This window comes from Dama dama, chromosome 15 (genome assembly GCF_033118175.1).
Source record: "Dama dama isolate Ldn47 chromosome 15, ASM3311817v1, whole genome shotgun sequence".
Classification (NCBI taxonomy): Eukaryota; Metazoa; Chordata; class Mammalia; order Artiodactyla; family Cervidae; genus Dama; species Dama dama.
Genome location: NC_083695.1, coordinates 56,165,753 through 56,192,649, shown reverse-complemented (window position 1 = coordinate 56,192,649; position 26,897 = coordinate 56,165,753). Strand labels below are relative to the sequence as shown.

The 26,897-nt window shown below is 42.3% G+C and overlaps 1 protein-coding gene across 6 annotated transcripts in view; it reads right to left on the bottom strand.

Annotated features, from left to right (window-relative positions):
• The window catches only part of PAPSS2 (3'-phosphoadenosine 5'-phosphosulfate synthase 2), an 81,747-nt gene extending 68,782 nt beyond the window's left edge, over window positions 1-12,965 (bottom strand). Inside the window, exons 1-4 of one of the 6 annotated variants that reach the window (XM_061162114.1) lie at window positions 12,787-12,920; window positions 10,788-10,877; window positions 4,476-4,543; window positions 1,355-1,466 (exon numbers count right to left, since the gene is read on the bottom strand). Coding sequence is in view for 1 of the 6 variants with exons in the window: in XM_061162108.1 (XP_061018091.1) it covers window positions 12,787-12,813 (27 nt within the window). In the remaining 5 variants the exon portion in view is untranslated. Of the gene's footprint in view, window positions 1-1,354; window positions 1,467-4,475; window positions 4,544-10,787; window positions 10,878-12,786 lie in introns of all 6 variants that reach the window. The other 5 variants (XM_061162112.1, XM_061162113.1, XM_061162111.1 and 2 more) reach the window with 5 other exon arrangements.
• Between the last annotated feature and the right edge of the window lie 13,932 nt (window positions 12,966-26,897).

Sequence of the window (26,897 nt, the reverse complement as noted above, 5' to 3'; positions counted from 1 at the left end):
TAGTAACTTTTTCTGTACTTTATAGCAACTATACACAGATCCAAGCAGGGTGCTATCATGTAAACATACTTCAAATTTTTTATGTCTCATGGAAATAAGATGGTAATCCAGCATGAATTAGCAGCAAAGAGATGGTTTAGTTTCCAGTCTCATTAAAATAAACATATACACCACATCAAAACAAAGGTAGAAAAATTTTAATGTATAACCTTCTCTATTTCAGGGATCACATGATAGTTTTGTAGGCAAATATAAAAAAAATGGGTATAATTAGCTGAATCACTTAATTCATCTATTATAGTGTTTATAGCACCAGCTCTCAAAATGAAAATGAGGCCATATCATGTTTCACAGCACACAATTATCTTGGTCCCAATAAGAAAGACTTCATTCCAAATATCATTCAGGTGGCCCTGAGCTTCTGTCTGTTCTGAGACAAAATGAAGTACCAGGCCAACTAAAGTTGGCAAACTTGGGTTATCTCTATTATTATATGGGCTCACAAGAAGGCCGTTAGGGAATTTTTAACATTGCTTTATTTTAGTAAAGATATATAATACGTATACCCACCTATTCCAGAGAGTTGCTAGGATAATTAAGAAGAATTTATGAAAAAGCCTTGATGAGCATGATGAAAGAAAGGTATCATGAATACCCAGAGGAACCTAGCTGTAATTCTGGGAGGTGGCAATTACCCTCAGGGAAACACAACACATATCAAATGGAGCCCCCGAGAAATGTGTAACTACCTTCAGAAGAGCTCTGAACCACACAAGTCTAGTGTTCAGCACAGGTCTTAGCTGCCCTTCTAAACACCAGCCCTGTAAGTGTTCCGCTGAAGGCTACGGTTCATTACCTCAGTGTATTTTCTTCATATTCTTTGGCAATTGGTTCTGGTAATGAGGCTGTGTATATTGACACAGGCTCCTTGAACCATGAAAGATTAAAATTCTGTGCTGAGCTGGGGAAATGTCAGTGAAACCTCTAGTACATCCAGAGAACAGGCCTGTAGCTTGTGGGGCTTTGGGAACTTGTAACTCATGAATGTTCAACTGTGCAGCTCCCACATAATGAACAAGGCCAGGTCTAGAGTTACATGTAAGTTACTGTGATTATTTCTAAGGACACTTATTCCTGAGTGTATGCATTCACCCACTAGAACACTGAAGCTTTGTGTCACTGAGGTGAAACGCTGGGTCCAGTTCCAAACACTACCTTTCTAAAAATGGCTGCAGAGCCTCCTCCAGACTAACATTTATTGCCTTTTAACAGCATTTGCTCAAATCCACATCTTCTAAAGCTTACACACAACATTCCAAAAACCCCTGAGGAAAATCACTTTCAAAGCGAGCACCTCATCTCCTCGGTTTCTTCACTGAGTTCATCTGCATCCACAAAGACAGTTTACACATATGTTTCAGTCATCAGAATAATCTTCATTTTGACAGTTGTAGCGTACATGACATCTGTTACATTAACAGATGAAAGAGAAAAGAGTGATTGAAAACAGGGCATTAGAATTAGGAGGGTGTCAGCCCTGCCTCTTGCACTGGTACATCCTAAGGCAAGTTATTTCATATCAGTAAGCTTTACTGCTCTCAACTATAAAATGTGTATAAGAACATCAACTACTCCATAGGTTACTATGAGGAGGACATGAGGGACTGCATCGAAAGTTCCTGAATAAATGCTTGTTCCCTCCTCCTATTTAGAAACCTAGCTGGACCAACAAGTTTCCTTCCTCAACCTCAAGGGATCTAGCTGCCATATGACCCTGCAATCCCACTCCTGGGCATATACCCAGAGGAAAATCTGATCTGAAAGGATACGTGCGGTCCAATGTTCATTGCAGCACTGTTTACAATAGCCAAGACATGGAAGCAACCTAAATGTCCATTGACATTGGATAAATGTCATTGGATAAAGAAGATGTGGTACACATATACAGTGGAATATTATTCAGCTATTAAAAAGGGTGAAATAATGCCATTTGCAGAAACATGGATGGGCCTAGAGACTGTCATGTTGAGTGAAGTAAGTCAGGCAGAGAAGGAGAAATATTGTATGACATCCCCTATATACAGAATCTAAAAAGAAACGCTACAAACAAACTTCTCTACAAAACGGACTCACAGACTTAGAGAACGGATTTATGGTTGCTGGGGGAAAGGGTGGGAGGAAGGGATAGTTAGGGAACTGGGGATGGACATGTATATACTGCTATATTTAAAATGGATAACCAACTCCACTCAGGGTTTTGTGGTGGCCTGGATGGGAGGGAAGTTTGGGGGAGAATGGATACCTGTATATGTATGGCTGAGTCTCTGCTGTCCACCTGAGACTACCACGATATTGTTAATTGGCTATGTTCCAACATAAGACACTTTAAAAACATTGTCTTTGAATAAAAGAATTTCAAAACTGCAAAGAAAGGGGGCGATAAGACATATTCGCTATTCTTTCTTCAAAGAGACTTTAAAATGTTTGGTGTATTTGAGAGCTAAGTAAAATACTTGTATAAAGGGAAATCTCTGAAGTTTTGTCTTTTTAGCATGTTCATGTTGTTGTCAATAAAATGGAGATTTGAGTGAAAAAAAAAAAGGAATACATATCATAGTGTGGAGTGTAAAGTACTTATTAAATCAAAGCCTCAACACTGAGAAGAAAATAAAAGAAATCAGGTGTTTATTATGACCAGATTTTTCCATCCACTGAAGAGCTAAGCAGAGATAACACATCCTTTAGACAGAATTTTGTACCCAAGGTGTCTCACGCTGTGAAACAATGGGTTTTGTGGTTTAATTTCTATGTTGTCACGACTACTCCTGTTATGTAAATAAGGTTGTTTACTCACTAAGTTGTCTCCATCTTTTTTGAGACCCCATGGACTGTAAGCCCATTGGGCTCCTCTATGCATGGGATTTCGCAGGCAGGAATACTGGAATGGGTTACCATTTCCTTCTCTAGGGGATGTTCCTAAGCCAGGGATCAAACCCGAGTCTCCTGCTTGGCAGGCAGTTTCTTTACCACTGGACCACCTGGGAGTCCCCTTTAAATGAAGTCCTTGAGTTGTGAAGTCATGTCTGACTCTTTTGCGATCTCAAGGACCACAGCCCACTAGGCTCCTCTGTCAGTAGAATTCTCCAGGCAAGAATACTGGAGTGGGTTGCCATTTCCTTCTCCTTTAAATGAGGTAACCTCTCTCTGTTAAAGGACTTCCATTTCAGCCCCTACAATCACGTGCACCCAATGCAGCTCTCTTCCCTATGAGTGTGGGCTCTGGTCTCTTAACATAATGGTCTTCTGACAATCAGAATCCAGGCCCTCCTAGAAACGGTCACTGAGGCTATGGCCCAGGATTGCTGAAATCTTAAACTTTTCCAACCTATGATGACAGAATGAGACAAACTCCCCAAAACATTTCTTCCAAACATCTTGGAAACTGTCATTCATGATCTCACAATTTCCAGGCACTCCTCACTGGTCCCCAGTGAAAATAGAAGCATTATCTGGTTTGCCAACATCCTTAAGCCTTGACTTCCAGCTAGGTCAAATTTTTGTTTTGTGAAAAACACATGGGTGGCCTGGTTTCCTTTTATCATCGACAAATCACAGTTACAACTTGGCTCAGGTATTAGGAGCTTTAGTGGAAACAAATCATTCCATTCACATTTGTTGAATACTGACCCAGTGGTAAAACTAGGCACTAAAAACTATTACCCCTACTTGTTGAGTCTGAGCACAAAGAAAATTTACTTTCTAATTATTCGCTTTATGTCACCATAAGGAAAGAAATGTGTGTGATGGCAAGGGTAACACGTGTTTGTGAATATGTGCCATTTCCTCTTTTTACAAAAGTGCTGAGGAATGTCTCTTAATAGAATTCATTATTACTATCTTGAGATATTAGCAGTAGGCAGCTGCCAAAATATTTTACAAATGAAACAGTAGTATACCTAATCCTACTTCGTTTGCTATTTGGCGTTTGTCTCATTCCCTCTATGAAATAAACAACTTATTAACTACAGAGCAGCTAATAAGATTTTAGCTTCTCCTGTGGGGAACTCTCTAAAGCCTATTTCAGTTAAATGAGTTCCCTCCTGACTATTTGCTCACCAACTTCCTTCAGGAGATCGTGAGGATTACATGAGTTAATGCACAGGCAAAGCTGTGAAACAGTGCCTGCCACATCATAAGGGCTCAACGCAGATGATAAACAAGTCACAACAGAGTAGGAATTTTCTAACAAAACATGTTAAAAAAAATCAAAACTCCTGGTAAATATGCAAATCCCATAGAGAGAATTTTAATATCTATGTTTTATTAGTTCTCAGTCACATGGTGAATTTAAACACAATAGATGAATGCAGGTTTTTTAATTTTTTTAGTCACTACTTAAGCCATTGTTTTATTAGTGACACAGCCCAACAGCTGTACTTATTCATACTATTTAGGAAAAGAATATTGGAACTCACCAATTTAGGTAGCTTTAGTTGGCTGGACCACACAGTTACATGTAACCAACTTCATGGTACTTCATGAACTTAGGAAACAATGGAAATAAATGGATTTAGAGATAAAACTGGAAATTCTACAACAAGAACTGAGGATTCAGTGTACAACTGAATTTGCCTCAAATTTTGCCTAATGTAAATTTATCTGTGTTGCACACTATGCAATCATTATTATCTTTTTTCTCTTTTTTTGATAAAATGGTTAAACTGTTTGAGAAGGCTTAAGAAAGAGTGAGTGAGGTTGAGGAGTGTAGGAGGGTTATAAGTTGAATTTTCTAAAGAGAGACTGGACCATCACACATATTCCAAAATGGTCATTTACATTTTTTTCTCTCTTTTTAAAAAATTTATTTATTCATTCATTTTGGCCATGCCTCACAGCATGTGGGATCTTAGGTTTCCTGTCTAGGGATCAAACCTGTGTTCCCTGCAGTGGAAGCATTGGAATCTTAACCACTGGACCAACAGCGGAGTCCTTCATTTTTCAAACAACGCTCTCTGGTCCATACTTTCTATCTTCAGAATATCAGAACAAGATGCTAAAGCTAAATTAAAGTGTAACTGTGATTCACTGATAACCAACTTGGAAGTGTTTTTTTTTTTTTTTTTTTTAATTTATGGAAAATATTTCCCAGTATGTAAAAGAAAAGACAGAGCTACAGAAAATGGGTAGGGCCTCTTTTGAAGGGTATGCAAAAAAGAGAAAAGTGCTAGGCCTGTAGTTATGTGAGCAGAGTTCCAGCTCAGTGGTGGGATCACCACCAGCTGGCCAGGAAGACAGTCATGTGCCTCAGCAAATCTCTGTGTATCAACCTGTATGGCTTGAAGATGAGCTCTTCATTTTCCTCCCAGAAGGAAAATGCTAGGGGTCTTGGGGAAAAAATACATTTTTTAAAGTAGGAACAACTTGATTAAAAAGTAAATAATTTAAAATTTTAACTTGGGGGAGAAAAAGATTTTTAAAAATGAATGAAAAATCAGTTGAGAATTTTATTGCTTTTGGCTCAAGGTCACTGTAATACTGACTGGGCAGAAGGTTGAAAGAATATAAAGTTTGTGGGTGGGGTGTTGCAATTAGAAAAAAGTAAATGCTATGTTTAGAGTAGTTTAAAGACAGTATTTGAACGATCTAAAAAACTATAATTAACAAATATAAGGTTTTGGTAGCTCTGGTAAATTATGGCAAGCACGGGTCCTGGTTGGGTCATTTAAAAAATATTTGTTGAGTAAATGAAGTGAACAAATTCATAAATGAGGATCAGACAGGAAATAAAAAGAAAGGTTTTCAGAGTCCTTGAAGGAAAACAAAATGGGATCATAGTAGAGGACCAAAGAGTTAATTCAGGTTTCTAACAGTAGGAAAGATATAAAAATAAAAATCATCACTGGGAAGACCCAGAGGAATCGGGTGGAGAGGGAGGTGGGAGGGGGGATCGGGATGGGAAATACATGTAACTCCATGGCTGATTCTTGTCAATGTATGACAAAACCCACTGCAATGTTGTGAAGTAATTAGCCTCCAACTAATAAAAATAAATGAAAAAAAAAATTAAAAAAAAAAAGAAAATAGTTCAATACTAAAAAAAAAAAAAAAAAAAATCATCACCAACATCTTAGTTGCTTATTTTGCTAAAAGTTGAGAAAGCATGAATTATCCACAAATAAATGTTTGGGGAAGGTATAGATGAATGAAGTAATGGGGATAAAATCTTCACTGTAGGTGGTGTAAGTCTCCAAACAAAGTCTGCAAATAATTTTTCAAGCCCACACTTGGCACATATTAAAAAGAAAAGAAAAAGTAATTGTACTATTAGACTGGACATAGATGCTTGGTAGATAAAAATCTGTATTTTTATAACAAAACATACAAAGATGTTAACTATATATTTAAAACAAATACTAACCTAGCATAGAAATGATCACTTTTCATGATTAGCATTTGATATATTTAATGTAACTGTTTTAGGGAAGTTTTATAACTTTTTTTTGTGCCAAAATTTAATATTTGGTACTAGACAGATTGAGCTTGCCACGTTTACGCTGCAGTCATGTTTTCACAATGCCAGTAATAGCAAAATCCACTTCAGGAGTAAAAGTAAAGTGCAGAAAGAGTTGCGATTAGATTTTAAAGGAAGTCACATCAGCCAACTGATGAAAGTCAGTTTACACACCATGTGTTATCAGAGGCAAATTAGAGGTCAGGTTTTAATACAATGGTTCTTTTGCAGAGAAAAAAAGATATTTCCATCTTGTGTGCCAATTTATTCTAAATTGAAAAAAAAATTTAATGATCAAAAGGCAGGAAAGAGGAACAAGAAGACCACATTTATAAGGAATCCAATGTTAATATTAAATAACCTTTCTGGAAAAGCTCTATTTAATATTTATTAGAAGCAGAAGGAGCTCAGATGCCAGTATGAGTCTGAGAAGGGGAGTGAGTGATGTTCTGGGCCTGGTGCTGGGCTTGGGGTAACAGGAGTCAACCAGCTTTGGGGACTCTGAAAGGAGGGGGCACCGATTGTGCGTCTGATCCTCGAGAGACCCCCTAGGGAGAGGAAGCAGGGATAGACTCCAGCAGCCCCTAGAGCTGCTCCAAGTCCCAGCATGGTCACACCAGAGTAGGAGCATAGCTCTCACCTTTCTGGAAGTCTGGGGGCAGCGTCAAATATCTCAGATAGCCTCACCGAGTTACCCCAAGAGTTGCAGTGTAGTGACCTCAGGGTGCCCACAAGAGCATGGGAGAAGCAAAGAGAGGTGTTGAACTGAAGGGGCTTTCAGACAGGAATGCACTTGACCTGGACTAACAGCTGAGGGTGAGACAGGACAATGCATAGCTCTAAGGATGCCCGTATAGGCAGAAACTTTAAGATAAGGTGAGTACCACCCTCCTCTCCCCCAGCCCAGACTTTAGCACTTTGTAGGGGAAAAAGGGATTCAATTGAATATTTCTGACTAGCAATCCGTCTTAAGTTTACTTGTTCTGAAAGTACTCTTTTTATAAGTGCTATAGGTATAAGGGAAAGGTATGATATACACATAATAAGTTAATGATAATCAGGAATTGAGAAAAGGCAGAGATTTTTGTTTCCACCAATGCTGGTCTATGTTAAGCCATCCAATCTTTTCATAAAAATAAATTTAAAATGCAGGTTATGGGGACTTCCCTAATAGTCCAGTGGTTAAAACTTCCCCTTCCAATGCAGGTTCAATCCCTGGTTAGAGAGCTAAGATCTCATATGGCTTGTGGCCAAAAAAATCAACACATAAAACAGAAGCAATATTGTTACAAATTCAATTAAGGCTTCAGAAAAATTAAAAAATAAAATTCAGGTTACAATATAAAATAACCTAATTAGAAACATCAAATAGTCAACAAGATAGTAAGGAACTACCTGGCCAAAATCTGCAGGAAAGCAAGAACCTCAGATGTAAGCAAGCACAAGGGGCTTCTGTCCTGACAGAGGCAGATCTGCACTGATTTTGACAACCTCACAGGGGAGGTGAAAGAGACAACAAAGCCTCGAACATACCCAAGTGGGGAGAATAAAAAGGTTTTTGTCTACAGTAAGCTGAGGTTCCTAAGAGTCACCCCTTAAAAATAAGAGTGAACTGGAATTAACTCACTTACCACTCCAAGAGACTGCAGGGACACTGCCTTGACACTCCTTGATAAGGGGTGGGGTGGGGGGTAGGTGGTCCATGAGAACTTGCCTGCACAAGTTGGTCCCTGTGTGTAAAAGTGCAACTCAAATTCTCATCACCTGGGTGGTCTAAGAAACTTTAAGTGGTACATTTAGGTTAAAGGGGGCTTCCCAGGTGGCTCAGTGGGTAAAGAATCTGCCTGCATTGTAGGAGATACAGGGGAGGCGGATTTGATCCCCAGAGTTGGGAAGATCCCCTGGAGAAGAGCAGGGCAAACCCACTCCAATATTCTTTCCTGGAGAATCCCAAAAGTGGTGCCAGACTAGTAGTGCCACCAGGCATCTGGCAGAAACAAAAGTAACTCCTCTGGGGTGGGGTGGGGAGGTAATTCATTCTACGCCTCAAGAATCCCTACAGGTAAGTTTTCAGTGGTAATTAACGATGGATTTCCAGGCAAAAATGAGCCAGCATATGAGAGCAGACAGATATGAGAGCTGGGAGAAATCTAACGAAAACAGAGATGTCCAAAACCAAATTCATCCGCTAAGCAATTCCAGAGCCTAATATGGAAAATCTATTTATTGAGCACCTACTCTGTGCCAGGCTGTATGTAGGATTGCTGAGATACATGCCATTTCACTTGTCATGAGCAAAGCATCCAAGTGATGAAAGGTTGAAATGGTATTAGATGTATGTTTATTTACTTTCACTTTCTGTGTTTTCTGAAGACTTCCAAACACAAAGACAGTGCCCATTATTATTTAGTGACAGGTTTTGAAATAAACAGTAATCGTCTAAGGCCAAGATTGACATCACTGATTCCTTTCTCAGACTCTCATTCCCGCAGGCTTCCATGTTTGACTTCAGTCTAACTATCCCCTAGGCAAACCAGAATAACCAGGCACATTAACAGGAAGACAAAGGGCCGAAAGATAAAGATAACTATCTCAGAGATATAAAACTCATAGTTAGCTACATTTATCTTTAACGGCAAAAGTCCAAAGAGATGATCGTGGAATAACAGCATGAATCGGACAACATTAATTTTAAGATAAATCTGGAAATAGCTGAAGGTGCAGGAAGGGTGGAGAGAAGTTAGTCTAGTATTTACTTATATATATAGATTGCCTTTCTTGGCCAAGGTTGTTGACAAAATCTTGCTGATTATTTGGGTTTCTCTGGTAAGTCTGCACTAATTATCGACCTTTATCTTCTATTTAGCATTTTATAATTAGAATTCAAATCATCACCTCTCTACTTCTGTATTGTTTGCTTTCATTAGATATTCTGATGGTTGTCATTTACTGAGCCTTTAGAGTGGTCTGACCTGTGCATTCTGCTCCTTGCTGGGCAAACCAAGACAGTATGGTGCAATAAAAAATAGTAACAGTAGCGACTGCATATGAGTATAGGACTGAGCAAGACAGTTTTAGGAGCTGTTTACTCCGCACAACAACTGTAAGGGGCAAGTCATTATGGATGAGAAATTTTATGGGCCAGAGAAATAGAGGGACTAAAAGGAGCAGGAGCTTCAAAGTTGGACAACCTGGAATTTAGTTCCCCAACCAGGGATCGAACATGTGCCCCTTGCAATGGAAGCATGGAGTCTTAACCACTGGACCACTGTTGAAGTCCCTGGACAAACTCAAATTTAAATCCTAAACTGCTGCTGGTATTTTTTCTCTCCTAGAGGTGAGGCTCCATTTTCTGGGTAAAGGCTGCTGTAAGGATGAGGCAAAGGGCCTGGCCTCTGGGAAGTACTTGTTTCTCCTTCCTTCCAGTTGGAAATTCATATCTTGCCTTACACAGCTTTTTCAAATAGTTTTAAAAGTAGCCACTTCCAGGAAAATAATGTGATTTTGTACAAAATCTTTAAAATAATAAAAGGTGAATAATGGCTTACATTTATGAGGAGGTTTAACTTTTCAAAAGCTCTTCACTCCCTCCCAAACACTGGCTTCTTTGACCCTTTGGGAAATACTTTAATATCTCAGTTGACTTTCTCAGAATTTTCAGATTGGTTGTCTCCAGGACATAATAACATTGTCTGTGGACCTTGAAAAATGCTAATCCAGGAATTGATGCAAGAAGAAAGGACCAGGCCTTTGCGTCTCTTTCCATCTTCTGGCTGCTGTCTGCCTCCTTCCTTCTCCTGAGATTCATGTGTGTGTCAAGGGGATCAGAGGTGGCCAAGTTTGGAGGGAAGTCAAGGGTAGCGGGGAGGGCTGTGACACCTAGCTGTCTTTGGTTTCCATGGTAAGGATGCCTAACACAGTAGGAATGTACTACCTTCCCTCATAACAGAACCTTTCCTTTTTTATTTTTTTCAAGCTTCTGAGAAAATCATCTTACATTCTCACATTTAAACCAGAACTACTTACTCTTCTTAGAGTGGTCTGAACTGAAAAGCTATATTCATCCAGAGAGTGACGCAAAAAACAAACAAACAAACAAACAAACATCCTGGGACAATGTGTTCACCCCAGTAGACTGTCTGGCACACAGTAGGGGCTCAACAAATATTTAGAGTAACTGCAGTCACTGGGGTGTGAACTGACATCCTCAGTTGACAATACAGAAAATAAGGTCATGATTTCTGTGAGTTTCTGAAAAAGATCAGCACAGACTCACTTCCAGGAAAGCTTCCTAGACCAGCAAGACTCATTTTTCAAATAATTGATTAGTTCAGAGGTCGCACATGTGGGCAGATTTTGTTCTGGCCTGCAAAGTTTCAAAACACAGTTTGAGTTAACATTTAAAGCTTGAGAAATTTCAGATGCATTTACAGCTGCCTTGCTTTACCCAATAGTATCTATCTGGCGCTTTGGGGGACTTGTACTGGTCCCCTGGATTATAACTGTGTCAGCTATATAAAAGTTCCCAAGTCGTGCTAGCTGTTTCAGGTGTTAATTTAATCCTATGCAGAACACATACACACCTCAAATTAAAAAAAAAAAAACAAAACAGAGGGTTCTAAATGCGTAAATACAAAAACCAAATCCTTTGGTCCTCAGGTTTTTCACTCTCTCTGTGCATTTGCCATGATTCGTGTGCAAAGCCCCTGTTTTCAAGCCTTTCACTTCACAGGCTCTTGCTGACTGGAGGCAAGAAAGGGAGAGACCACCTGCCCCTTCATTACTAATGCTTGAGAAAGCAGTCTCATTGGGAAGGAATTCTTGATGCTAGCCGGGAGGTAAGAACTGAAACCTCACTGCTATAAAAGGCTACCAAGTGCCTCAGCAGCTTGTGGCTTAGAAGACACCATTTAGAATGTTACAGAAATTAATACAATTAAATAGGAATAAAACACACATGATTTGCACTTAAGTGTTTTCAGATATAATACCAAGAGTCTCCCCACTTTAAAATTGATCCTATAAAGGGCAACAGAATCCTGACCATTCTCCCTTCTCAAATAGAGGCCTCCTTCCTCTTGGACCTTCCTGAAGGCTCAGTGTGGTTCCTGAAACCAGAGCCCCCATCCCCTTCCCCTTGCTGCTCACTCCCTCCCCTTCCCCAATTTATGTTTTTTCATCTCTCCTGCCACAAAAACACCCCAGAGATATTTCAGTGTGAAGTATTACATAATAGTAATAAAACACTTATTGACCACTTTGTGCCAAGCACAAATCTGTTTGAGAGAGGTCAGCCCCTTCCCTGACCTCCATAGTCATCTGAGGCTTTCAGTCTGGTAGTTAAAAAAGATGAGTGTTCAGCCATCAGACTGGCTGGCTCGCACACCGGCCCTGGTGTGGCCCCAATGCTGTCTCTACAAGGCTCTTTCCAACTCCAAAAGAGTCTGTGATCATCGCTGCCATTTTTAAGGATGCAGAATTTACGGGAGCCCCTGTCACTAAGTCGGAATGGAACTTTTCAACAACCTTCTATTTCCTACCATGGGGATGGCCCGGATTCATTGTGGATAAAATTGAGCCTCCTCAAAACAGTCCGCTCATTTCACTCCACCAAGCTGAGGAGCCCCCCGCGACCCCCCCACCCCCCACCCCATGGCTGAACTTAGGGTGACATCCGATCCCAGCAAGGAGCTAGATCCTGCCAGTGTAGAAAGGCAATTTCCCTCCCTCGTCTAGACAGTCGTAGTTTTCCCTTTATGAACGTCTGTCACTTAAGTCCACTCCAAGGACGTTCCGTGGACAAAACGCCAATGACTGTCCCTGACGTGTCGCCAGCGACCAGACCTGGCAAGACTGGGGTGCCCCAGACCCTGCCACCCCGCACCCCACGCCCCACCCCCACCGCTTGGACCCGTGCGGAGTTCATTCAAAAGAAAAGACGTGTCCAGAAAAAGTTCTCGGGGGAAGAAAGGAAATTTCCCACCTCTGGATCTTTCTCTGGATGGGGACCCACGCCTCCGGCTCTGGAGGTCTAGCCCGGCCGTGACCACCCCACCGGGCGCAGGTTCCCCGCGGCGCGGGACGGGGAGGGACCGCCCCGCGAGGGCTGCCCAGGGGATCCCGGCTGAGCCTCGCCCTCCTGCTTCCCTCCACCCCTTCCTCCTCCCCGCGCCCCAGCCTCCGCGCCCCGGCTGCTCGCCCCCTCCCGGGGAGGATGGGCTCCGAGCGTCCGGGGCCGAGAAGCGGAGGAGGAAGGCAGGCGACTGGCAGCCTACCGTCTTCTGCTTCTTGACCTCGGACATGCTGGCTGGCTACGGCGGTGCCCGGCGCGCTGGAACTCGGAGCCCAGCCCCTGGAGCGGAGGCGCTAGGACGCTCGGGTGGCGGCGGCGGCGGCTGCCGGACTCCGGGGAAGGAGGTATAAAAAGGCTCCACAGACACGTCGCACTTCCCTTGACCAGCCCCCTCCTCCTCCTCCTCCTCCTCCCGCCGCGCTCCTCTCCGCCCCGTCGGCTCGGCCACAGCGCCCAGCCCAGGGTACCCTGCCGCCGCCTGGGCGGGGTCCCGGGCCCGGCCCCCGACTCCCGGGAGCGGCTCCGCTGGGCCCGCCGAGGTTGGAGGCAGGACCTTGCAGCCGAAGGCGCGGACAGACACGCCCCGCGCTCAGCCGGAGGTCAAGTTCGCTTCTCCCAGTTCCCACTGCCAGCGGGTGCCTGAGCGTCCCCTCACCTCTCACCCCACCCGTGCGCCTCTTAGGGAAGGCTTCCTGCCTCTGGGACCTGCTTGAAACCGCCAAGATGGTCGGCAGGGCCCTCCGTGGGCACCGTTGCCCCAGCTCGTCTTCATGGGCAGTAATCACAGCGAGGGTTAACGTTTTCTGGGCCTCTCTCTGCGCTCCGCTGACCTTTGCCTTAAGCCTCCTGCTCCCCTCGCCCCAGGCATCGAATCCTGCCTTCTCCCGTGAAGCAGTGGAGGCTTTCAGACTTTCTCAAGATGATATTCCAAGTGAGGGGACTCACGCCCAGGCCCAGGTCGGCCTCCACTGTTCAGTCTTTCTGCACCAGCATCATCATGGATGATGCTGATGAAGAAATGCCGATGGGCAAGGCCGGCCTGTACCTTCTGCGCCAGGCCTGGGACTGAGGGGGTCTAATGCATTCACTCCTTTGGAGCCCACAATATTTTCCTCCTGCTACAGAAGGGCCAGCTGAAGCACTGCTCCTATTCACCAAGTTGAGTAAGCAAGCCCAAAGCCTGAAAATGGTCAATGGTAGCCCAGCGACTTGTTTCAATCCATGTTCCAAGCCTTTTCTATAGTACTTCCCTGTGGTCAGCAACCAGGATGGGCCCTGAGGAGGAAAAGTAAGAGGAGGCCCAGTTGGCTTATGAACTATATCTTAGGACTTCCAAGTTTTATCAGAGGGCCGCTCTTTTAACTCAGATGTCTGGGACAATCAAAAGGAAGGAAGGAGAAGCTATGGTTAGGGACAACACCTTGAGGGCAGCCCCAAGGCTTCACACCCCTTCGTACCTAAATTCTGTGCACCATGTGACCAACAGATCAATGGGACTGAAGGGATGAAGGCACCATGAAGATGTGCAAGGGCCACACTGCCCATTCCAACTTTGTCTTTCTTCTGTGAAAAGGTTGAAGTGATAGCCTGAGGAGGTGAGGACTGGAACTGTGCTTTCATATCCAGTTGTAGTTCTGGAAGACTGCCAGCTTTCCAGACAAACACCGAAGATCTGAGTATTCATTCATTGACCGCCTTTCTCCATGGGGAAGTGGGAAAATAAACCAGGAGTCAGAAACCTAAATGGGAGCTCATATGTTTGTCCAGTCTTGAAATATCAGTATATTTATTTTCTTACTCATTTAGAGTAAGTTGCCTCCACTCCCTTCAACTGTGAGCAACTGGAGGGCAAATGCCGGCTTTGAGTTTCTGTTCTGCACACGAACTAGCATGTTTTGATTTTATGGGGTTTAAACTGTAACATCTCATTCTAATTTTATTGAAAAAATTCTTTGGTATCAGTTCCAACCGTATTTTGAACCCTGCCAGATCCTGCCCTAAGAGAAAACTAAGTTTGGATACAGAGATAGCAATTTTCATGTTTGGTTTATTTCATATTGCATCTTTAAAAGCTGAAACAGCACTTCCATGGTGGTCCAGTGGTTAAAAATCCACCTGCCAATGCAGGGGACACGGGTTCGATCCATGGTCTGGGAAGATTCTGTGTGCCGAGGGGCAACTAAGCCTGTGCATCATGACTGCTGAGCCCACTCTCTAGAGCTAAAGCCCATGGGCTCTAGAGCCTGTGTTCTGCAACAAGAGCTGCCATGCATTGAGAATCCCTGGCACCATAACTAGGGAATAACTCCTGCTCACTACAACTAGAGAAAGTCTGCGCAGCAGTGAAGACCCAGTGCAGCCAATAAATAAATAATTTTTTTTAAGCTGCAACAGAAGGAAGTCAAGTGTAACTGTAAGGGTAACTTCCTGGAAAGGGAATATATGATTGTTTAGACCTGGGGGAGGTTTTGAGATCATTTGTCCAGTTTCCCTCGCCCTGTATTTCACAGATGGGCCATGTGGTGCTGAGAGAGGAAAGGTAAACTGACTGGTCACTTTTAGGGGCAGTGCTCAGTCTCAAACCCAAGTCAGCTGGCTCCCCAGATGCAGTGAATCACTCAGCCTCTAGGTCAGTTCTTTCAAAGCGCCCATGATAATTGTAAACTGGACCATTTTATCTTGTTTTAGATTTATTTAATTCTCAAACAGAGTACTTCAGAACAGATATTCTTTCATTGCTTCCAAAGACTTGTGGAAATAGGATGTCTCAGCTCCCTTGGACCCAAATTGCGTTAAGATCCTTTAACTTCATAGATCATCAGTATAGTTGTAATTCAGACTGGCAGCCCATTGAAAAGTAAAATAATCATTCTCTTTAATTTTTCCAAGGTGTTTCTTTTAATGGTGGTGTTTGGAATTCTTTTTCATCTTACTATGCTCTTTCTTCTGGGAGAGGACACTCTTTTGCAAAGATATGAGCAACGAGCACTTAAGTTTTGAAATCTGTGACTCTAGCACATCAGAACTGGAGGAGACTCATTCAGATAAGGAAGGCAGGGTTGAGACCTGTCTAGTCATCTGGACACACTCTCCGTAACTTTCTCAGTAGGGTTGCTTTTGAGACTCCACTGTAAGACACTGTGGCCTGCCTGGTACCAATTTACAATCCTTGATGCTAGTCACAACATTTGCATGAGGGTAGTAAGCTTTCCTTCCTGTTTTCTTTTTTCCCCTTCCAGGAATTGGCTTGGCTTTAATAACTACCTTAATGAGGTAGTGATAACTACTTGGGCTTTTCATTGTTTAGAAAAAATGGAGTCAACTTCCCCAAGTAAACAAGGGAAACACAGATACAAAGTGAGATGTTTATGCCACAGATTCTCCAATACACTTTGGGGAAGCTCATCACATTTTTGGGGATCTAGCTTGGAGGCATCTTCTATGGGTTGGCCGTTCCAAAGGAATGCAGCTGCACTGCCGCCTAGTGTCTGTAATGCATAAAAGAGACCTAATTGTTGAACCCTCCGTGGTGGATCAGATGGTAAAAGAATCTGCCTGCAGGAAACCCGTGTTCCAATCCTGGGTCAGGAAGATCCCTTGGAGAAGGAAATGGCAACCCACTCCAGTATTCTTGCCTGGAGAATTCCTTGGACAGAGGAGCCTGGTATGCAACATACCACGGGGTCATCAAGAGCTGGGCACAGCTGAACACACACAAACACCCGTACAATAAGAAGTACAGCAATTCCCTTGGGTCAAGAAATCTTTACAGAAAGTTCTCTAGGATTCAAATATTCTTCCCAGTCTTAGACACAGATAACACAAGACAAGCAAGACACGGGCCCTGTCTTCAAGAAACAATCAGGAGACAGTCTCTGCCTCCCAGTTCCACCCCAATACACTGCAATAGACTACTGCATAGGAACGTGCTAAATCATTGCAATCATGTCTGACTCTTTGGGACCCTATGGACTGTAGCCCTCCAGGTTCCTCTGTCCATGGGATTCTCCAGGCAAGAATACTAGAGTGGGTTGCCCTGCCTTCCTCCAGGGAATCTTCCTGACCCAGAGCTTGATCCCGCATTTCTTAACATCTCCTCCCTTGGCAGGTAGGTTCTTTACCACTAGTGCCGCCTGGGAAGTCCACAATATATTACTGGGACAGGTAAAAATGATACACGGGTAACTTAAAAACACTTGCACTTCACTAATCTTTGAGGTAGGGCTAAAGTCTTCTATTGTGGCATGGGTACACTGATGGGAATTCCAAAAACCACTCTCCAAAGGCATCTTCAACAATTTCCATTTAGGGATTTTCAGTTCAGTTCAGTTCAGTTGCTCAGTCGTGTCCGACTCTGCAACCCCATGAATCGCAGCACGCCAGGCCTCCCTGTCCATCACCAACTCCCAGACTTTACTCAAACCCTTGTCCATTGAGTCGGTGATGCCATCCAGCCATCTCATCCTCTGTCGTCCCCTTCTCCTCCTGCCCCCAATCCTTCCCAGCATCAGGGTCTTTTCCAATGAGTCAACTCTTTGCATGAGGTGGCCAAAGTATTGGAGTTTCTGCTTCAGCATCAGTCCTTCCAGTGAACACCCAGGACTGATCTCCTTGAGGATGGACTAGTTGGATCTCCTTGCAGTCCAAGGGACTCTCAAGAGTCTTCTCCAACACCACAGTTCAAAAGCATCAATTTTTCTGCACTCAGCTTTCTTCATAGTCCAACTCTCACATCCATGACCCCTGGAAAAAAACCCATAGCCTTGACTAGACGGACCTTTGTTGGCAAAGTAATGTCTCTGTTTTTTAATATGCTGTCTAGGTTGGTCATAACTTTCCTTCCAAGGAGTGAGCGTCTTTTAATTTCATGGCTGCAATCACCATCTTCAGTGATTTTGGAGCCTAAAAAATTAAAGTCTGACACTGTTTCCACTGTTTCCCCGTCTATTTCCCATGAAGTGATGGGACCAGATGCCATGATCTTGGGATTTTTATACAGTTAAATATTAAGGGAGGAAACAATTTGAGAGAAGATTTCTTCAAGATTTCTATATACTCCTCCCCCATCTTTGTCTGTTCTCTTGCCTATCCCTAATTCAGCAGTACACATTTTTAGCAGCTTGTCTTTCCAAAGCATCCATCTGTTCTCATGGAAAACACAACTCTTTTTTTCCCACTCATATACTATTCACTTAAGTCACATCTAAGCAAATTACTTAGTTACACTAACAGTGGCATAAATGAGTATGGGAAAGAAGACAGTGGATCTCAGTAAGCACCCAGCCCCTAGGGAGTGCAAGTGCTAAAGTGTGTGGGTGTCCCATTGTCAAAGAACTACTGTCAAAGAACACTGTGTGTGCTGTGGGCATCGGTCATTATCTTTTCTAGAAGAAATGGAGAGCACAGACTAAACTGGCCGGTAAGTCAAAAGGAAGGATATTGTGGGAGCACAGAGCGGGGATATCCAGTTCAACTTTGAAAGGAGGGAGAGTGGAGAGAGATGCTAGGTTTTTACTTGGTGAAAATGATACATAAACTGAGACTTGAAAGAAGGGTAGGGCTTATCAGCGCTCCCCTCCCCAAAGTAGGGGAATGTGTAAATTTGAAAATTTAAAGGCAGAGAGCTGCATGAAATAACATGGTATGTTCAGGAAATTATAAGTATCTGTATCGCTGACTTTAGGAGAAACAGTAGAGAAGCTGGGGGGAGGGCTGAAGGCTGTAATAGAGGACTTGCCATGTACCATCAGGGAGCAACTTCGCATATTCTCTTTATGCCCATCAGGGTGCATTAGCCATGTATCTATTCATTAGTCATAGAAACACTCGCTGTGTCCAAGGATGAGAAGGAGGTGAAGGAGATGGATATGTACACAAATAATTCCAAGGGAATGCCTGAATAAAGATCAGGAAGCAATAGTTAGAAGTGGACATGGAACAAAAGACTGGTTCCAAATCGGGAAAGGAGTACATCAAGGCCTATATTGTCACCCTGTTTTTTATCTTATATGCAGAGTATATGAGATATAAGTTCAGTATATAAGTTCTATAACTGACCTGAAGTTATAGGGAAAGTGTGCACGTGCACACACTCACACACACAAAGACGATGCCTATGAAGAGATATCAGTGGGTTGTGGTAATTTAACCTGCATTTCAAGGCTAAGAGAAAGCCAGATAGGAGGGTGATCTGTCACCCCACCAATGGTCCAGGCTGCCTGGACTGATGTCCCCAGCTGCATGAAGCTCTCACTTCCTAGCCCACTATACCCTATGCCTCCTTCAAGTGCCCCAGCCTATCACTAATACCCAGGTAGAGCAGAGAAAAGCCACTGACACCCAGACTGCACAACAACTCTGACTCAGTCACCAAAAGGCTGCTCACAGAACTTAGGGAACCAGAGGAAAAGCCCACACACTTCCAGGCAGAAGTAGTGCTCTTCTGCCATTTCTTGGGTAGAATCTAGGACATAGATTTTTGTCTCCTCTTTGTATTATTTTTTAAAGAAATATGTTATTTAATATTTGTACACATTTTTCAAAATAGAAACATTTAGAGTATTTAGGGAAATTCACTCCAAAATTCAGCAAACCTCAGTGAAAAGAAGTTGTGTTTTCTGCCTTCAATCAATTCAGTTCAGTTCACTCACTCAGTCATGTCTGACTCTTAGCAACCCTATGGACTGCAGCATGCTAGTCTTCCCTGTCCATCACCAACTCCCGGAGCTTGTTCAAACTCATGTCCATTGAGTCAGTGATGCCATCCAACCATCTCATCCTCTGTCATCCCCCCTTCTCCTCCCACCTTCAATCTTTCCTGGCATCAGGGTCTTTTCCAGTGAGTCAGTTCTTCGCATCAGGTGGCCAAAGTATTGGAGTTTCAGCTTCAGCATCAGTCCTTCCAATGAATATTCAGGACCGATTTCCTTTAGGATGGACTGGTTGGATCTCCTTGCTGTCCAAGGGACTGGGCAAGAGTCTTCTCCAATACCACACTTCAAAAGCATCAATTCTTCAGTGCTCAGCTTTCTTTACAGTCCAACTCTCACATCCATACATGACCACTGGAAAAACCATAGCTTTGACTAGATGGACCTTTGTTGGCAAAGTAATGTCTCTGCTTTTTAACATGCTCTCTAGGTTGGTCATAGCTTTTCTTCCAAGGAGTAAGCGTCTTTTAATTTCATGGCTGCAGTCACCATCTGCAGTGATTTTGGAGCCCAAGAAAATAAAGTCTGTCACTGTTTCCATTGTTTCCCCATCTATTTGCCATGAAGTGATGGGACCAGATGCCATGATCTTAGTTTTCTGAATGTTGAGTTTTAAGCCAACTTTTTCACTCTCCTCTTTCACTTTCAACCAGAGCCTCTTTAGTTCTTTTTTGTTTTCTGCCATAAATGTGGTATCATCTGCGTATCTGAAGTTCTTGATATTTCTCCTGGCAGTCTTGATTCCAGCTTGTTCTTCACCCAGCCCAGCATTTCACACGATGTATTCTGCATATAAGTTAAATAAACAGGGTGACAATATACAGCCTTGACGTACTCCTTTCCCAATTTGGAACCAGTCTGTTATTCCATGTTCAGTTCTAACTGTTGCTTCTTGACCAGCATACAGATTTCTCAGGAGGCAGGTGAGGTGGTCTGGAATTCCCATCTCTTTAAGAATTTTCCACAGTTTGTTGTGATCCACACAGTCAAAGGCTTTGGCATCGTTAATAAAACAGAAGTAGATGTTTTTCTGGAACTCTTTTGCTTTTTCAATGATCCAATGGATGTTGGCAATTTTATCTCTGGCTCCTCTGCCTTTTCTAAATCCAGCTTGAACATCTGGAAGTTTTCAGTTCATGTACTGTTAAAACCTGGTTTGGAGAATTTTGAGCATTACTTTGTAGAGTGCAAGGTGAGTGCAATTGTGCGGCAGTTTGAACATTCTTTGGCATTGCCTTTCTTAGGGATTGGAATGAAAACTGACCTTTTCCAGTCCTGTGGCCACTGCTGAGTATTCCAAATTTGCTGGCATATTGAATGCAGCACTTTCACAGCACCATCTTTCAGGATTTGAAATAGCTCAACTGGAATTCCATCATCTCCACTAGCTTTGTTCATAGTGATGCTTCCTAAGGCCCACTAGACTTCAAATTCCATGATGTCTGGTTCTGGTTAAGTGATCACACCATCATGGTTATCTGGGTCATGAAGATCTTTTTGTACAGTTCTTCTGTGTATTCTTGCCACCTCTTCTTAATATCTTCTGCTTCTGTTAGGTCCATACCATTTCTATCCTTTATTGTGCCCATCTTCCACATGAGATATTCCCTTGGTATCTCTAACTCTCTTGTTAGATCTCTTGAAGAGATGTCTAGTCTTTCCCATTCTATTGTTTCCTCTATTTCTTTGCGTTGATCACTGAGGAAGGCTTTTTTATCTCTCCTTGCAGGTTCTTTTAAAAGATGTGGAAGATATCTTGATCCATGTCACTTAGAGGCATTAACTTAGTAGAAAAATATCCAACTGAACTTAGTAGATTTTTAAAATCTTTTAAAAATTATTTATTTATTTTTGGCTCTGCTTTATTCCTGCTTGGGCTTTTCTCAGTGGTGACGAGTGGGGGCTACTCTAGCTGTGGTGTGCAGGTCTCTCTCGTGCTGGCTTATGTTGCGGAGCACAGGTTCAAGGCCCACAGGCTTCAGTAGTGGTGGCACATGGGCTCAGTACTTTTGGCTCCGGGGCTCTAGAGCACAGGCTAGGTAGTTGTGGGCCATGGACTTAGTTGCTCCATGGCATGTGGGATCTTGCCGGCCCAGGGATCAAGCCCATGTCTCTGGCTTTGTTGGGTGGATTCTTCACCACTGAGCCACCAGGGAAGCCCCAAACTTAGTAGGTTTTAAGACAATATTTTAAAGGAAGGAAGGCAAGAGGGAAGAAAGGAAAGACAGAAGGAAAAACAAGAAGAAAGAAAGAAGTGGAAATTGTGATATTTGGCCTAAAACTGAGAAAATATCATAAAACATGACATATTTCAAGAAACTAGAGTTATAATTTGAGAAAAGTGTTTATAATTATAGAGGGACAAAGATATTCCATTTAGAAATAACTTATATGGGGTTATATGGTAAATGCTCTCAAAATAACTGATAAATATGGTGATGTAATAAATCCAGATTATAATTATTAGGCAATATCATAGATACTATAAATGGATGGCTAATTTGCAAATGATTGGAATATACTATGTTAAGCATAATTTATTAGTGGGTCACAAACCTTCTGGAAGGATTTATAAATTTGGGCATTCACATCATAGGAAGATAAGCAATAAAAATATCAATATAATCTCCCATTCTTTCCATCTCTTTTACATAAAAGTATAAAAATCCTTAACAGTCACCAATTTATGAGCTTCAGGCCTCCTGAAAGTATTATAAGAAAGGTCATATGAATGCCAAGCATTTTCTCAAAATGTAATGGTTCTATGTATATATTTCTATTTTTCAAATGTCTTTAGGTGCTGCAGTAAAGAATAAAATACACAATGTTATCAAATTCATTTCCTGATATTCATATAATATTTTCAGTCATCAAATACTAAAAATACAGCTATAATCATAAGGGTAATTATAGCCTCCTAAAGATAAATGGGGCAATAGTCCCCTTATAATAAAAAATAAACATTGGCCCAAATTATTATATGCACTACTGAAACAAACTTAGTTTTGGACCTTGAAATCTCTTTATTCTTAAAACACTCTCTTTCCTTCATTAAACACCCCCCCCACCCCCACCACCACATACACTTTTTTTTTCCTCTCACTTTTACTTTAGAAAGAAGATTCTGTTCTGAACAGGGGAAGCTCTTTTCAAGCCCCAAGGGTTTTCAAACTTGACTGCATACTAATATAACCATCTGAGGAAACCACACACCTCATTAAGCCAAAATTTGGGGGTGGGTCTCAGGTGTTGGTAGTTTTCAAAGCTTGTCTTTTTTTAAAAATTGTATTGGAGTATAGTAGCTTTACAGTGTTGGGTTAGTTCCTGCTTACAGCAAAGTGAATCAGCTACATGTACACATGTATCCTCTCTGTCACCATAGAGCAGTGAGTGCCCTGTGCCATACAGTAGGTTCTCATTAGTCATCGTGGCCAAGTTTGTCTTGCATCACTGGTTCTCAAAATCTAGAGGGTTTGTGTGAAATTACCAACTGCTGCCCCTCCCTCACCCCCAGAGTTTGCCACCTGGTGTAGGGTAGGTTTCATTTCCAATCAGTTTCCAGGTGATCCTGATGCTGCTAATCCAGGGGCCACATTCTGCAGATCACTGTCTTAGGTATGGGTCTTCCAACTCACCCACTTGTTTTAATTTTTTATAGGAAATTTAAAAAGTAATTAGAAAGAGAAGAAATAGCTGTGTTAGGGAGATAACCTTGAATAATGTTCTTAAAAATGATTCTGCTACAGTGAATAAAATGTCTTATAGGATTAATGAGGAAGGAAAAAGACCTTATCAGGAATTTTCAACACTGACTAATCATTAAAATCATATTGGAAGCTTAAAAAAAAAAAAAAATCAGGTGTCTGGACTTCTCTCTCTCCCTCTAAATCTACAGAGTTCTGGGATGCGGCCCGAAATAGGATGTGTTAAACCTGGGCGTGATTTCACTTTGCAGATAGGGAACAACTAGGTTTCCCTGGTGGTTCAGATGGAAAGAACCTGCCTGCAATGCGGGAGACCCAGGTTTGATCCCTGGGTTGGGAAGATCCCCTGGAGGAGAGCATGGCAACCCACTCCAATATTCTTGCCTGGAGAATCCCATAGACAGAGAAGCCTGGCAGGCTATAGTCCATAGGATCGCAAAAGAATCAGACACGATTGAAGTGACTTAGCATGTATGTATGCAGTAATATATTGCAATGTATTGTATTATTCCCTCCTCCTCTCTTTAGGCTGATAATCTCTACTATTATAATACATGTAGCTTCTTATGTGCAACTCAGTTGAGTTTTGTGCCCCTTCTAGTAAAGGTTAAGTTTGTGTTGTAAAATATTTACCTAGTTGACTTAAAGTTGAAATGTGAAATTTTGAGGTATGTGAATTCTTTGGTCTAGCAATTCCATGGATGATGTGAGTAAAAGTGAGTAATATGGATGATTTTTATGTTATTCTTTGACTTTTCTTATATTTTCTTAATTTTCTATAATGAGTATGCATAATTTTTACCTATTAGGAAAAACGTGCTATTAAAATAATTGCTTTTATACTGGAGGTTAGAGTACAGATTAGAACCATTCTCAGCTCCTTTGCATCTATCGGGTGAGTCTGGGCTTCAGAGTCTTTACTTGAATGAGAGGAACGAGTTTAGTTCCATAGACTCTAACACCATTTACAACTCAAAGATGTTTTTATCTTATTCTCTGTGCCTTTCTGCTGTTGCCAGAGCACTAGGTACATACTTTGTCATGGTGCCACCCATCACAGAGTAACTTCTCATTTAATTACCTTGTGTCTGCCTCTTCCTGAAGGACTTGGGCATCTTAGAGGAAGGAATAGTCTTGTTGTTCCTCTACTTGCCAGGAGCATTCTGGTTTCAAGAGACAAATATTAATATATTACTCAAACTGACTTAAGCAAAAAAAAAAAAAAAAAAAGAGGGGAGAAACTAATTAATATTAGTGCTAAAAAGTCCAGGGGGCAATCTAGTTCAGGTGTAACTGGATCTAATATACAAACGATGGTACCTAGACTCCGTCTCTGCTCTACCTTTGTTTCTGTTGGCCTCCTTGTCATGCTACCGGCAGCCTCACATTCTCAGCTTCAGTCTCCTTTGTAGGGAGTTCTTTATCTTTTCTATAGTTCCACAGAAGTCCCAGATTACTTCTCTTGAGGATCACACATAGCACTATAGCCAGGGACTTAGAATTGCCAGGTACCCCTTCTGGAACTGTAGTTGGTGGTGGTCATGGGGGGACAGAATGTAGGCTTGTCCTTCCTGAAGGAACCACATGAAGCAAGAATAGGGAATGAGTGGTTTCCCAAAGGAAAATCAAGATGCTGTCACCTTGAAAAGGAGAAATGAATTCTGAGCAAGTAAAAATGAGAACTGTAGCTCTTTTCATTTGTATCTTTAGCACCTTGCACCTTGTCTGGTATTAACTGGATGAGGAGTCACTAAAAAGCTTGTAGAATGAAGGACCAATGTAAATTGTCATTTTTCCCCACCAAGAAACTTAAATCTCACCAAATTCTGATCTCTTGGGTGCCCTCATGTTTTCTATGATTGCAAATTGTGGCTCAGTCAGTTTTTCAAATAGTTTTTAATCTTAGCTACTAACAGAAATTTGAAGATTTTTTATGGGCTTTCTGCTTCAGCTGACACAAAGTGTTTGCCTTTTATTAAAAGGCGTTGCTGGGGAACACCCCAAAGAATAAATAAAAATGAGAATAACAAAAAATCTAAAGCCATGGCATCAGCAGGGCTTTCCAGGTGGTCCTATTGGTAAAGAATCTTCCTGCCAATGCAGGAGATGTAAGAGGTGCAGGTTTGATCCCTGCATTAGGAAGATCCCCTGGAGGAGGACATGGCAACCCACTCCAATATTTGTACCTGGAGAATCCCATGGACAGAGGAACATGGTAGGCTACAGTCCATAGGGTCACAAACAGTCAGACATGACAGAAGTGACTTAACACTTCATGCATGGCACTGCAAAGTGCCGCTTTGTAGTTCCGGGTAAAGTTCTGAATCCCCTAGTTTTCCCGGCAAATGGTACCTCTGTCCTCGTACTGTATTTCTACCTACTCATGTTGGATGATAAGGGGAGGAATATTATATTCTTCCTGAGGTCATTACCGACCTCCAGTTCTAGAAACCTGCTACTCCCCAGAGCGGACCCTGACACTCTAGATCCGACCAGATTGAACTCAACTGCTCTTCTGAACTGCATGACCATGTCACGCTAGAGTGTGAACACTGATGGTTGTGTTTTGTTGTTTTTTGTTTCTTTTTGTAAGCAAGTACCTGACTTAAGCTTCAGTTGCCACAAAGAGGCAGCCACTTCAAAGATGGCTATCTGGAGTAAACACATTGCCAGTCACAAGTAGATAAAGAGCCAGGCCACCTCCCTTATTGAGGCTCCTTTGTTTTAAAGATCATAGTTATTTTGGAAGCTATTTGGGGTATTTGTTTTTTCTCTTCATGGGATTAAATTCCACTCTCATGTTCTAAATTCACCAATAAAGGATGAGCCCTCCAAACGTTAGGCCCTCACGCTTGACCCCAATAAAAGCAGAATCCCAGGCCCTCACACACACCCTCTTTCTTTTCCTGCCCATGACCTCGTTGTGTAGCCCCAGGTGTGCTGTGTAATTTCCAGGTACTGTAAATAATAAACCTTTACTTTTTCAGAGTTTCCAGGTCGTTATTGTGAAAGACATCTGGCAATCACAATGAGAACCACAAGGGCTGGTCGAGCCACACCATTGGTTATGGATAGGCTGAGACCAGCACATAACACATGCCAATCGTGGATCTGTATGTGAAATGACAGGCTAGGTGGGGCAGACCTGGGCAAGCTTCCAGAACAATGACGGTGGGAGAGGCATCAAAGTGGGACCACTTCCAGAGTAGTGAGCTGGGCTCTGCGCTCTCACACACGACTCTTCCCTTGGGAGGCGAACTTATGAGCTGCCACTTCAATCACTTGGGGGTGGGGGGGCTTTGACCTCTTCTTGGACATGTCTGAGGTCTTTCTACTGAAGCTTGCTCAGCTTTCTGTGAGTGGTTTAGAAACTTTACAATGGAGTCACGTCATACACACGTTTACCTTGCAAGAATTCTATCATGAGTCCTGAGCAAAAAGAGAAAAGAATTCAACTAATGCAGGGAACAGCTCTCCTATTCTACCCAATGAAAATCTGCCCAGAAGCGGGTACAACTGTGCCTGAAACTGGCAATGCTGCTCATCTGAAAACTTAAGGAAGGCTGTGTGAGTGATTGCAAAGGTTTGATCCAAAAAGTCAAATCGTTTTTCCTGGTGTTGGGTATAAGAGTGGAGATAGAAGAAAGGGAGGAATTCATTGAGAGTAATCAGTGAAGAGTTAGGCAATCTGTTAAAATTATCTTCAACATTGACTACATTAAACCATGTATTTTTATGGAATTATACTTGGTTTTGTATTTGAAGGATTTTCAAAGTTACCTTTGACAAAATATGAACTGCACACTTAACATGGTTGAACTTAAAACGCATTAGGTATGACCCCACCATATTTCACTGAAATTTCTCTGAGGCTTGTGGAGATGAAGTAGCATGCCAAA